The 12,748-nt window shown below is 35.2% G+C and overlaps 1 protein-coding gene across 1 annotated transcript in view; it reads right to left on the bottom strand.

Annotated features, from left to right (window-relative positions):
* ANOS1 (anosmin 1) overlaps positions 1 to 12,748 on the bottom strand; it is a 136,672-nt gene that overhangs the window by 97,512 nt on the left and 26,412 nt on the right. The window contains exon 2 of the mRNA XM_035542236.1: positions 11,920 to 11,967. Coding sequence (XP_035398129.1) covers positions 11,920 to 11,967 — 48 coding nt within the window. The remainder of the gene's footprint in view (positions 1 to 11,919; positions 11,968 to 12,748) is intronic.

Genomic DNA, 12,748 nt, shown 5'->3' with positions numbered 1-12,748 from the left:
TCTGCACCATGACCCCACCAAAAAAAAGTAGATCGCAATTTTCGTAGGAGTTATACATGATGATACTAAGTGAAAGATGACTTTGGATGAGCAAATAATGTAGCAGAAACAGCTGAACTCTGAAGAAACACAGTACTTCTGCCATGCAGATACCTTCAATGATAAACAATAGTAGGAAAGTAGAACCCTAAATAATATATGGGCAGAACAGATCTCCAGCAGAAAGCTGTTGGAGGTTTTCTCTGAGACACCAGCAGTTCTTTAAGAAGTATTTGTTGATTTGATGATCTTCCAAGACAGATTTGGTAATGTTGTCATTGATTAAAACAGTTACTTGTCAGCTCTTACTGGCTCAGTGCTTCTTTATGGCAGCAACACCTAACCTTACAAAAATCTCACCCAGAAAACTCTGATTCCTTCCCATGCTTATAGTCCATTATTCCTGCCACCCAGTGAGTGAATAATGAGACCCTCAGATATCACTCAGCAATATGGTCCAGATCCAAACAAAAATTAACAAGTGTAGCCAGACTGATCTCTGCCTGCTGGGTCTGACCATACCTCCCCTGAGCACTCATGCCACCCAGAAGCAAGCATGGTTAGTACTCCTCCTAACAAGGGCTGCACAAGCCAGCCTCTCTGAATGGTATTCTCAGGCCAAACTGAAAGAATTACAAAGAAGCACATCAGAATCCACTTGATAATAAAGTCTGATCCAAGTGGGCACAAGGTATAAGCAATGCTAAAGTAAAAACTTTATGCACCATCTTGGTTGTTAGCCATGTTTCCAAGGGCTAAAAGGATGTTCATACTTATGTAGAGCAAATAAATGTATTTCTATCCCAAATGAGTTCAAAATTCAGTTACAACTTAGATAAAGGTTTCACATAAATCATAAAATAGGAGATATTTCATTCCTAATAAGAAATTTCTTTAAACATTGATTCTGGATTCCCAAATCTGGAAAATTGCTAGTATCCTCAAAGGATCAGTTCAAATCCCAAGTGCTGTAACTGATTTTTATTTTTATTTTCCTGCTCAAGCCTTAATTCATTGTGGGTATTTAATATATTTTGGATTTATTCATATATAGCCATACAACAATAACATCGCCTCTCTGAGAGAAAAACATAGACACCTATTTTCCTTACCCAAAATCAGAGGCTGCAAACTCTGACATTTGGTGGAGTCCATAGGTTTTACATTTTAAAGCCAGAACAACATCAGTTATTCTAGAGTAAATACCTTTGTTCATAACTCCAAGATTACTGGTTTATACTCTAGAGCAAAAATCCCTTTCCAGAATTCATTATGGAAATTTTTCATTCCTAAACACAAAAGCTGAAAACACCTACCTGAAAAAGTAAATCCCTTTTATGCCTATATGTACCAGTACCCAAATGGTACAGGTCTGAATAGTTATCCTTTGTCTTCTTTCATTTCCCTACAGTGCATCCTGCTGCTAGTCCTGCATGAGGAACTTCTTATGTTGGAAATGAGCCCCAAATATGTCTTCATATTTCCCATGAATATTAAATATATGTATCAATAGTAAAGAAATGCGGATATGATTTTCACTTTTAGTTTACAGCTTGTGTAATTCTTCACATTGTATAAAATGAGGGTGCAAACCAATTTTAAATTAGACTGCACATAGTAGCCTCTATACCTTATTCAGATACATATATAACTTCAGAAAGGTTACAGTATTGTAAAACAAGCCTAAGCGTTCTTCTGCGGCTGCTTTCTGTCAGCATCTCACTTCTGGAGATTTCTGTCTATATCGTTCTATGCTGCCTCTGTGTGTTTAAATTCTTCAGGCTACTGAAATAGCTAAAAACATTTGATTCAACAAAAAACAAATTGCATATTTGTAATTCACAGAATAAGCATGATTATTACAGAAGAACTGAAAAAAAAAATGAAACCTTTCTGATCAATTAACCTGACACTATAACCTGAACAGATTTTAGGCAGAAATCTCCAATGAAAATCAGTGAGGAGATCTGCTTAACATCTATGGCACAAGAACAGCTCTTTGACACCGTATCCTCTCAGAAACGTTTTTGTTTGCTGAGCATAGAAAGTTATTCTAATAGACACACAGTGTTAAAAGGCACTTAACTCTTTAATGCCTGATTAAATATCACACTGAGTGTACAAAATATAACCTGCAAGTTCTGTTTCAAGACAGACTATGCTTCTGTGTTCAGACAGCTTCCCAATTATATGCAGGAACTCAAACGTGGAAAACAGTCATAGTTCCCACTTCTATTTCAATGCACTCCTTACAACTCAGTGCATGAGTTGTAAGGGCTCTTACCTCCTTGGCTGTGTGCCTCAAAGACAGTTGGCTTCCTCTCAGCACAGTATCCTCAACCAGCTAAACACATTTTTATATCTTCTCCAATATTATGGTAACGGAGGAACTCCAAGGTTAGTCACTTGAAAAAACACAATCTTGCCTTATTGATGGATATAAAGATTGTTTAAAGTCAGTATTCCTTACCCCAGTGGGTTTTGGACAAGGCCCTAGGTCTATTCAAGCAAAACTGCTTTCAAAGTCAAGTTTAAGATGGAGACATGCGTGGTTTTCAGGCTCTGTCCCTTTACAGTTGCTTGAATATATTTTATTACTACATTACAGGTCAACGCAAATACATTTTGTCTTTGTCACTTAACTAGAACTATATTTGATCTAACTCTGCAGTTGTCTCCCACAAGAAGAGAACAGGAACATACATTTAAACAGACTATTACAGCCAGTTTTGCATCAGGAATTAATTACGTTAATGAAATGTAATTTAATAAGACAAAATTAAGATTCTTATCTCAACTGCAAAGTTATAAATTTTGTACAGATTCTCTGACTTATGTGAGCTATTAAAATTCCAGAGTGGCATTCATGCAGCTGAGCTTAAGGAACTAAAATTGTATTTGGGAAATCAAAATCTCAAATACAGTTGTATGTTACATATTTCCCTTTGCATACCGACTGCAAAATTATTGAAAGATGAGGAAAAAATATGTACAATGTTTGAGCAAACTGGGTGGTGAGAGACCTGGGAAAACTCTAAAGATATAAAAGGATATAACAAAAATCTGTTGCTTGCTTTAAAGCAGATTTACTGCTCATTTGTCTTAGTCTCAGTAGTACTGTCTGTCTTTACTGTCTGACCAGTGTTGCTCCAGTGATGATTGGCCTTCTGCTAGATGTTACTTAATCAACTGCTTGCTAGATGGCAAAGATTTACAGTTGATTAGGCTGCATAGCTCAGTTGCTATTTCAAAAGTTTCTAGGAAGGGATTATTTTTGTGCTCAAATACCTCTAAACAAAGGGTTCCGCAGTCTGAATATCCCTGGATTCTGAACAGAGTTCACTGAAGCAGAAACAGCTAAGTTAAAGAAGCATTTAGTGCTTCAGAATGCCAGACTCAATAAATATCTGTCGTGTATGTGTGTGTGTGTGCGCGTGCCCAAGCACACATTTCTCTTCTTAGCTGAAGTGCATTTTTGTATTTAGTATAGAGTATGAAGACTAAGGTCTAAAGCCAACATCTGCATTTTTGAGATCAGAGTTGAGACTCCTTTGCTATTATCCTCAAAGCCAGTGTTGGCACAATTCAGCTGCTAATGACAATTTTGTATCCTTTCTCCATGAAAGAAGGCTGCTTAATCTTTGGCAGGTTATGCACAGCATTGGCTCATCTTTCTCACTATTCTATAGTTCAAATTTCAAACAACATAATAAACAGACTTGCTTACATACATTAGCAAGTGGACCAGATACAACTAGCCAGAAAAGCAAGCTCCAAAACTGCCATCCTTCTCTGTGTAACCATTATGAAGACCAATGAGAAACCCACTGAGAAACTCAATGAGAAACTCAGCAGAATTCCAAATCAATGAAAAACTGCTGTTCAGCTACAGACAACCAGCATGATCCTTTACACCCTACCTATTGTAACGGTTCCAGCAGTGGTGATTAGCTTCTGCCAGAAGAAAAATGAAAAGAACTAGATTCTAACCATTTTTCACACTGACAGAAACTTATCGAAAGAACCATTCAAAGTGAAGGCCAACACAACACTTTCCATGAGTCCCAGAGATCTAGTCTTCAAGACAAAAATAGTGTAAGTTGAGCCAACAGCGAAAAATGAACAGTAAAAGCTGAGAAACCAAAACTAGTGTCTAGGAAAGGACATGTCCTCTATGTTTCACAGTACCACCCAACAATAAGTAATAGGGGTTAAGTAAGTTTTTCTAACAGCAAGTTATTCTACACCTGCAAGTTTACCTGTCTACTTGGTAACAGCGTATGAGAACGGAAAGATGACCAACTTGATTCAGCATGGCAATTGTGAAGAATATGAACTTTCTTCATTTCTTTTTAACACCCCATGTTTTTTTGATACTTAAAAAACTGCTTTTTTGATACTTAAAAAATAAAGCTTAATATTTACAAATATAGAGCAATACATCAGAGGACTACAAAATACTGTAAGCATTCTTTGGATTTTAACTTTGTTCATTTGTCAGTTTTCAAGACCCTTAAAGAACAAAGGGATTCCTATTATCACAGCACATTTATACACTAATGTGTTTGTTTAAACATAAACACTGAATCACAAAGCTTTCTTCTATTTCCACAAACAAAAATGTCCAGAAACTTCAGTTGAACTATTTCTTAGCTACTTTAGTTTTAATCATCTAACCACTATTGTTCTCTCAGCCCCCTCTACCTTTCTATGGATGAATATAATAAAAAAACAAATCATCCACAGGAATGCAAGGAATAGGCAAAACAACTGCCTTCTTAATTCATATCTGCTCAGGATTATTTTATCTATTCAGTACACCATCTGAGCAATTCCTGTGAACTCTGTTTCTATTAAATGGTTTTACCTTATCTTTTAGTAGATGAAGAAAAATACTGTCTAACAGATCAAGATGGAAATTTTCATTATTTTTTTTTCTTTTTCCAAAAATCAAAACAGCTATTATCTCACCTCTCATGGCTAGTACTTAAATCATGATTGACTGACAATACCAAGAACCACTACTCCTCTTAAATTTTACAGCTACCCCTATCTTGCTGTAGCTTTCTTGTGTAAATAAGAGTGGCTCAACATACTTTCCAGCAGAGATGTGTGTTTCCAGGCTCAGAAACCTGGAATGTTCCAGCTACTTCAGGCTAATGATCTCTCAAATGCACACTAATATGTTTGATAAAAGTCTCCCAGCATGTGTGCACGGAATGCTTACCATAAGAATGACAGTACTCTGGGCAGGGCAAATCACTGACACCATTTCAGACTGAGTTAGATGCTGGAGGCACAAATTAAAACTGCAAGCTTTCATTTCAGTGGGCTTTGACAGATGGAAGAGTGCATCAAATCTCTAATTGTTTAAACCATTAACTCATCTTTCCACCTGCATTGTCTTTGGAAAGAGCTCAGTTGGAAGCCTGGAACAATTGCTCACAGACTGGATTCAGGAGTGTGCCTTATTCTAAAAAGAGATCAAGGTTGTCTTTTTGAAAGAGTATATTTATTTGGCTGCAGCATTTGTAAACTTATTTATCTTTATTTTCACATTTTCCTCTCAGTCCTGAAAACTCAAAAATAGCCTTTCAGCCTTCCTGCAGAATCAATCAATCAGGGACCACTGCCTTGACTGCTGGGAACAAGAAAACTGTATTGCAATTCATAGAGCATTATGATGATCCCCATTTATCTATAGTCCTTGTAAATACCACTGCACATGCAGCTTTAAATTATGCCTGCTGGTCTTTTGTCTTTCAGTTGCTTAAAAAAAAAAAAAAAAACTTGTGTAAGGAACTGTAAAAAAAAAAAATAATAATAAAAAATCTCTACCTCACAAAGTCTTTTAATATGCCTTTCTCGGTCATTCTGCCCCCACCCCACCCCGGGCCAAAATACATTTTTCACTAAATCAGCATCAATGTAGAACACTTTGTCATTTCATGTTATTCTCACCAGAGTTTGACTCATTGCTGTTTTTATAAGGAAGCACCTGTTATGTGCTCAGCACTTCCAAGCGCTTCAGAAGAATGGCCTCTGTGCTTATGGAGATCACAATGTAAAAGCAGACTAGCAAGGACAGAACAGTAACAGTGATCGCGTACAGTTTAGCAATACTCACTGTTAATAAAATGACAGAATATATTGGGATTTAAGCACAGGAAGGAGTCTTGTGAATGACAGCAGGCAGGAGTCATTTGGGGCTTAGAAAGCAGAAGTAAGAAAGAAGAAACAGGGCCACAAATATGATTAAGGAACTGGATGCACCATAAGCAGAGAGGCTGAGAGAGCTGGAAAAAAAATGACGGCCTGAGGGGATATTATCTGTGGGTAAAAATACTTAATGGGGTTGAATGGAGAAGACATAGCCACTTTTCTCAGTAGTGCCCACTGACCAGACAAGAGGCAATGGGCACAAGTTAAAAAACAAAAAATACAATCTGAACATAAGAAAAAAATAATAATGTTGTGAGAGTGGTCAAGTACAGGAACAGACTGCCAAGAGGTTGTGGTCTGTCTGCGGAGATGCTCATAACCCGGCTGGACTGAACAACTGGCTCTAGCTGACACTTCTTGAGCAGGAAGGTTGCACTAGAAAATCTCAAGAGTCCATTCCAACCTAGACAGGTTGATTCTTTGATAGATCTGTAAGAAATAGGTAGATAGGCATACAAAACAGTGACACTAGTGGAGAGAAGATACAAAAGACCACATAAAGATTTTCAAAAGAAAGGTTAAGGAAAAGAAAATTTTAGAACAAGAATTATGTAAAGATTTGAAGGTTAAATTCAACAGCAAATGTGAAGTCAGTGGGGGAACTCAAAACACAACATAAAAGAGTTTATTGATTTTGTACAAAAAGAGCAAGCCTCCAGTGCAAAATTGTTATCCTTGCAGTATTTGAATTGTCCTTGCAGACTGTTTTATTCTATTTCAGACACTCTGCATATTCAACCAATGGGATTTCAAACACTGAACTGTCCTACCTTTTTCTCTCCAGTGGCTGCCATTAAGACCAGAAATAAAAAAAATTTAAAAAGTTTTTTCCAAATGCTGTCAATTAGAGGAAACTTTTCCAGTACAACTGAGGGTTGCAAATTGTATCAAATTTAATTGAATAGCTGTGTTGGAAGCAAGTTTGAATTCTTTAAAATGAAATAAGAGAACAGATTATCATGTTAATGAGATATCAGAGAAAATATGACTAATAGGAGGGAGAAAAGAGGAACAAGACCAAAGTAGGTTTTATTTCTATATCACAGGTAATCCATGTCAAAATATTATTTTACTTATTTTTGCTTTGTTGTTTGGTTGTGTTTTTTTTTTTTTGTGATAACAGCCATGAAAATATTTTTAATTGCAATATGAAACTTAAGCATTCTGCTATAATGCAACAATCAAGTCCAATTTGCATAGGTATATTAACCTACCAGATTCCACTTTTAGCTGGCTTCACCTGACCAGACACTAGACTTAACAGAGCTTCTGATCAGCTTTGCATTTCTCTGCTAAACCAGCTGCTGGCTGGATTTTTATCTAGTTGTTCAAGTGAAAGAAAAGAAAGGCGTATCTACTTGTCTCGTTCTCTTCCTAAACAAGCTTTTTATCCATGTGGTACCCAGAAATGAGTGGAGATGACTGAAATATAGATCCTGATCCAATGAATGTGCGTAAAGACATATTGAGCCCAGGCCAAACCAGTCCATTTTGCTTTCCCTCAGTCTTTCCACTTTGCAGCTCCAGTTTCTAATGATGTTGCTAATAAGCCCATGTTCACAATATTCAGCAAATCTGACAGGCTGCTAGTAATCTACCAGTGAACCAAGTGAAGTATAAAAAATCATAAATTTTAACATTTCTTATCATATCTGAATGGAACCTCAGATTTTGGATTGCTATTACTATTGCAATTGGATTGCTATTGCCATTGCAATAGCAATCCAAAAGCTCTGATATTCACAGGAAAAAAAAGAAAAGGCACATAAAGTTTTCAAGACTGACCTTCATGCTTAAAATATTTGTTATTAAATTAGTTACTAACAGATTAAAACAAACAAACAGACAAACAAAACTGTTTCAGGACCTGATGATTACTGGATTAATCAATGTACTGATTTATCAACGTGCAAACAGAACATGTGGATGTTTGTCATATACAATACATTATTCTGTATATATAATAATTCTCAAGCACTATTATAATTCTAACCAACCATACCAAGCACTTTCCTTCCGGATAAAGCTGTAGAAAAATGTGTAAACCTTAAAATAAACTTCAACACCAAAGTGTATTTTTTGGTTGTATATACCATAACTAAAGGACTTTAAAAATATACATATTTTTTCCATACAACTTCAAGAAAAACAAACAAAAACCACAACTCTTAGTCATTTGAGACCACATGACCATGTGTAATTAAAAAAAAAAAAGAAAACCAAACACCCACCATAAAGTTGCAGTGAGATGAGTGATCAGAATAAAAAAGAGTAAAACATGAAAAAAGAGAAAGACAAAACTGCAATAATATGAAGGCCATATGATCAAACAAAACAATAGAATTGCAGACAAAGTTAGACAAAATAACTATGACTTCAAATTTATTTCTAAATAAGTTCATGAAAAACTTCACTCACTACAGTGTAAAGGCCAAGTCTACAGTCTTCATGTTTACCTCAATACTCATATTTGCAGTAGAAGCCAACTGGGCAATTGGTAAGATCCCAAGAAAGCCCTCAGTCTTCCACTGAAGTCCGTACAAGCAAAGATGCAGGACTGCATGATGACAGTGAATAAATCAACTACTGCAACCAAAAATGGCAATTTATTTAATGAACATATAATAGTCCTAATTATAAAAGAATATATTTAGCATATTGAAATTACCCATCTAATGTCAAAAGAGGGCATGCGTTCAAGAGCTCTCTTGAGTTTTACCTTGTAAAATAGACCACTGGAGAGATCTTATTAAATTAAATTACATATAAAATCATTGGTGCATATTTTGGTGCTCAAAGTCACGCTTTTGTGACTTGCTCCATTAAAATAACAAAAATAAATAGCCTGTTGGGATGTAGGTAGCAATCTACAGCTGCTCCTGTGAGAGCAACAACCATTTTAGTTCATTAGATTTGCATCTCTTTGAATTAGTAGTTCTCAAAGGTATTCATTTTCAAACTAATGGTTGTTGACTACACTTATATTAGAAGGCAATGATATAATTGCTTGAAATAACTTTAGAGGTACTTCACTGACAAAATGAACTTGAATAATACCTTATAAACAGCAATCTGCTACTCCAGAAGTGTCCTTAAAAATAAAGACCACAGAATTCCATGACGAAAAAATCATTTGTATAGTATGCAAATATTCCAATATTTTTCCCAGTTATTCTATGTACATAAGTGTGTCCACAAAATTTCCAAAGAATTGTATGCCAGACTGGTCTTACTCACAAAGAATAATGGAGAAAGATTTGGAACCGCTTTTTGCCAGTTCAGGTCTAGGCAAACTGAAGCCAAAACACATATCAAAGGTGCCTGCAATGAGGGAAAAACACATGGAAAAGCCCTCTACTGGACGTTTTATGATGATAATTTTCGTCCAGGAATTCTACTTTTACAGGCTATATCATTTGACCTTGGGATGAAAAAAAAAATTCTAAAAAAAATGTGGTTGGTTATGTTACAAGTAAAAAGATGGATTACACTGTGCCTTTTCTATCTTAAAATATTTTCATGAAAGAATAAAATCATTGAAAAGTTACTAAATTAACTACATCATCTTTTAGTGTTGTATCAGCTACATGCAAATACTTGTGCAAGCAAACAGTGCTTCTGTGTTTCAGAGTCCCTCTGATAACAAAATAACTGCATGTCTGCTGTCACCTGCACCTTACCACAAATCATCTTAAAAACTGTGTCACTAAACTCCATCAGCACAAAATAAGGTTGGACACTGTGAGAATCCTTTAAAAAAACATCATCTGAGATATTTAGCAAAATCACAATCACATAAAATCTTTTCACTGACGTGCTGAGAAGCAGTGAAAGGAATTTGCATTTTTAGAAGGTTAACTCCATCTTCTACATGTCTTTGAAAGTTTCAGTTATGTAACACATTTGTTTTATTTTGCATTGCAGAACACGCAAGATCAAATCTTACCTTAAGCATATTTTCCTTAGTTCTGCTAATGTTCAGTTCTCCTAACATTTTGACTAAGTTTATATTTCTTTTTTTCAAGAAGGCAAAGCTGCTTACTTAAGCAAAATGTACTACTTTTCTCAGAAAGAAAACATAACATATACTTCATAGTCATGTTACCTTAAGTAATTTAAAACTTAAAGATTCATTACATTTTGTGTTATAAAATAATACTAATTTGTATCATTCACACACTGATTTTAAGAGTCTAATATAATATAGGTAACCCTTAAAATAATACCCTTTCATCCATTTTATGTGGATTCTACAAACTTGGGAGTGACTCAGAGAGATGTTCATATAATCTCTGCCTTACTTTAAAAGCTGGACAACTTTTTCTGTATGACTTGTTCCTTGTTAGGCAGGCACAAACCATTGAAAAATCTTTCAGATTAAATATCATGGCAAACTTGATAAGCAAATAAAAAAAAAAAGAAAGAAAACTACAACAGTACGGGTCAAGACCTCTACACTTTCCTTAAAAGGCAATTCAGTTACGATGAAACAAATTCTCAGCACCCCTTCATCAAGAACAATATGATTTCATGGCAGAAGCACAATTCTTAGCAATGTGGCAGAACTAATAGGAATCATTCCCCTCTCTTCTTTTACCGATGCTGCTATACCCAGTTTTTAATACTGACAAAAGTGGTCAGCTCTGTTTTGTCTTCCTGCAACGGAACAGTCAATAATAAATTGGTCCTTTTCCAATCCCACTCACTTCAATGAAAGCTAGATTCACTTATCAGTGAACCAGTAATCTCACTTCTTAAATGTAAAGAATAAATTGTCATGTTAAAAATCAGGAGTTAGCATCAGTATTTACATAGATTGCATTAAGAAAACAATACACTATAATGCTACTCGGTTTTAATCCCACTTGAAATACACCCTTCACAGAATAATTATTGGATAAGAAGCCTAAACTATTGTAGAAATACATTTTCAGAAGAGAGGCAACGATACTAGAGAAAACTCTTCACCATTTTCAGGTAAATTTCCAAGTCAATGAATACATGCATCTCATCCATTACATTTATGAACAGTCATTGCCTAGAACGTGTAATTCCACTCCAACCCAGAACAGCTCCCAAATCATTGCTGCATCTATGTAGACACCATAGAAAAATTCTTGCACTATCAGTTGACTATTAGCTCACCTACCCTCTAAGCTTTCCAGGTTAATTTGCCAGGATAGGTTTGGGCATCAGTGAAGCCATTGCGGTTTGTATCAAGAGTCACTTAAAAGAAATTCAGTGTCATGCTAAAAATTAAATACCCAAACTGAAAGGAAAGTTCAGTGTTGGCATACCTCGGTGCTACCGAGTGAATATTTTGAAGTAATTGACAATTTTACTCTCATGTTCAAAAACACTGAAACAGAAATGATACATCAGATTTCAGGTGGTTTAAATTTGCTGATAACAGCAGAATTATATTGGCTTAACTACGCTTAATGCTTATCCTCAGACATGATTCCTTTGTCCTGAAAGAGTAAATCACCTGGTTTTAATTTTGGATATTTCATTACAGGTTGAGATTTCCAAATAAAGTATAAATAGGTGCTTCTTCAGATTAAGATGAAAAGCGTTTCATCTACAGACAATATCAGAGCAACAAGATAACTTTATAAATGAGATAGGAGTTAAAAAAAAAAAAAAAAAAGAACATACCTTTGAGCACTGTTTATGATTCTGGCACCAAGCAAGTGACCCATTGTTCTGAAAAACAAATATAAAATACATGAATATATTTTTTTTTTTTTAAGAATAAATCTGATCATCCTAGTAGGTTCAAACAGAATTCACCCTACAGTTCTCTTTAGAGAATGATGTTGTGTCACAACATTAGTAACAATCCTGACTCCAACTCCCTTGTGTTAAGTAAAAGGCTCAGGCAAGTGTTAAGTGATCTAAGAGCTAAGAAAGCATTTCATCAAGCAAGACTGGTGGAGAACTGATCGAAGTCTCCTTTCAGTCTACCTTTCCTAACACTTCCTATCTAGATTTACCAAGAAGAAAACAAAGGTAACCTCTGTATTTAAGAAATCAATATGCATGAGTAGTGATTCATGAACTGAAAGCCCATTAACTGCATTTAAATACTACACAATATTTAAAATAAATTAACAAGGAAAGATAATGAACAGCCTTGAAGTGAATAAAAAATTGGATTAAATGGGACATCAATTTACCAAAAGTCAACCATGTCAGCTTTGGTTTAAATTTTTGATAACACATTTCCCAAATCAGGAAACACTGTAGCTCTCCTTTACCTTGACTGCAGCAAGACAAACAATATAGTACCACTTGCAATTTTTTATTTTTTTTTAAGCTAAAGGAAATGGGAATATGATGAAAATAGAAAGACAAATATGAAACTGGCATGAGTAACCTCCTGTTCTACTAGAGTAGATTCTAAAGGGTCAAACATAGGAGAGAAAAAATTACAAAAGAGAAAATTACAGGAAACTACAGATATATAACTTTTATCTGTGTGCTT

Source organism: Cygnus atratus, chromosome 1 (genome assembly GCF_013377495.2).
Source record: "Cygnus atratus isolate AKBS03 ecotype Queensland, Australia chromosome 1, CAtr_DNAZoo_HiC_assembly, whole genome shotgun sequence".
Taxonomy (NCBI): domain Eukaryota; kingdom Metazoa; phylum Chordata; class Aves; order Anseriformes; family Anatidae; genus Cygnus; species Cygnus atratus.
Note: the sequence above shows the minus strand (reverse complement) of the source record. Positions and strands in the feature narration are given on the sequence as shown.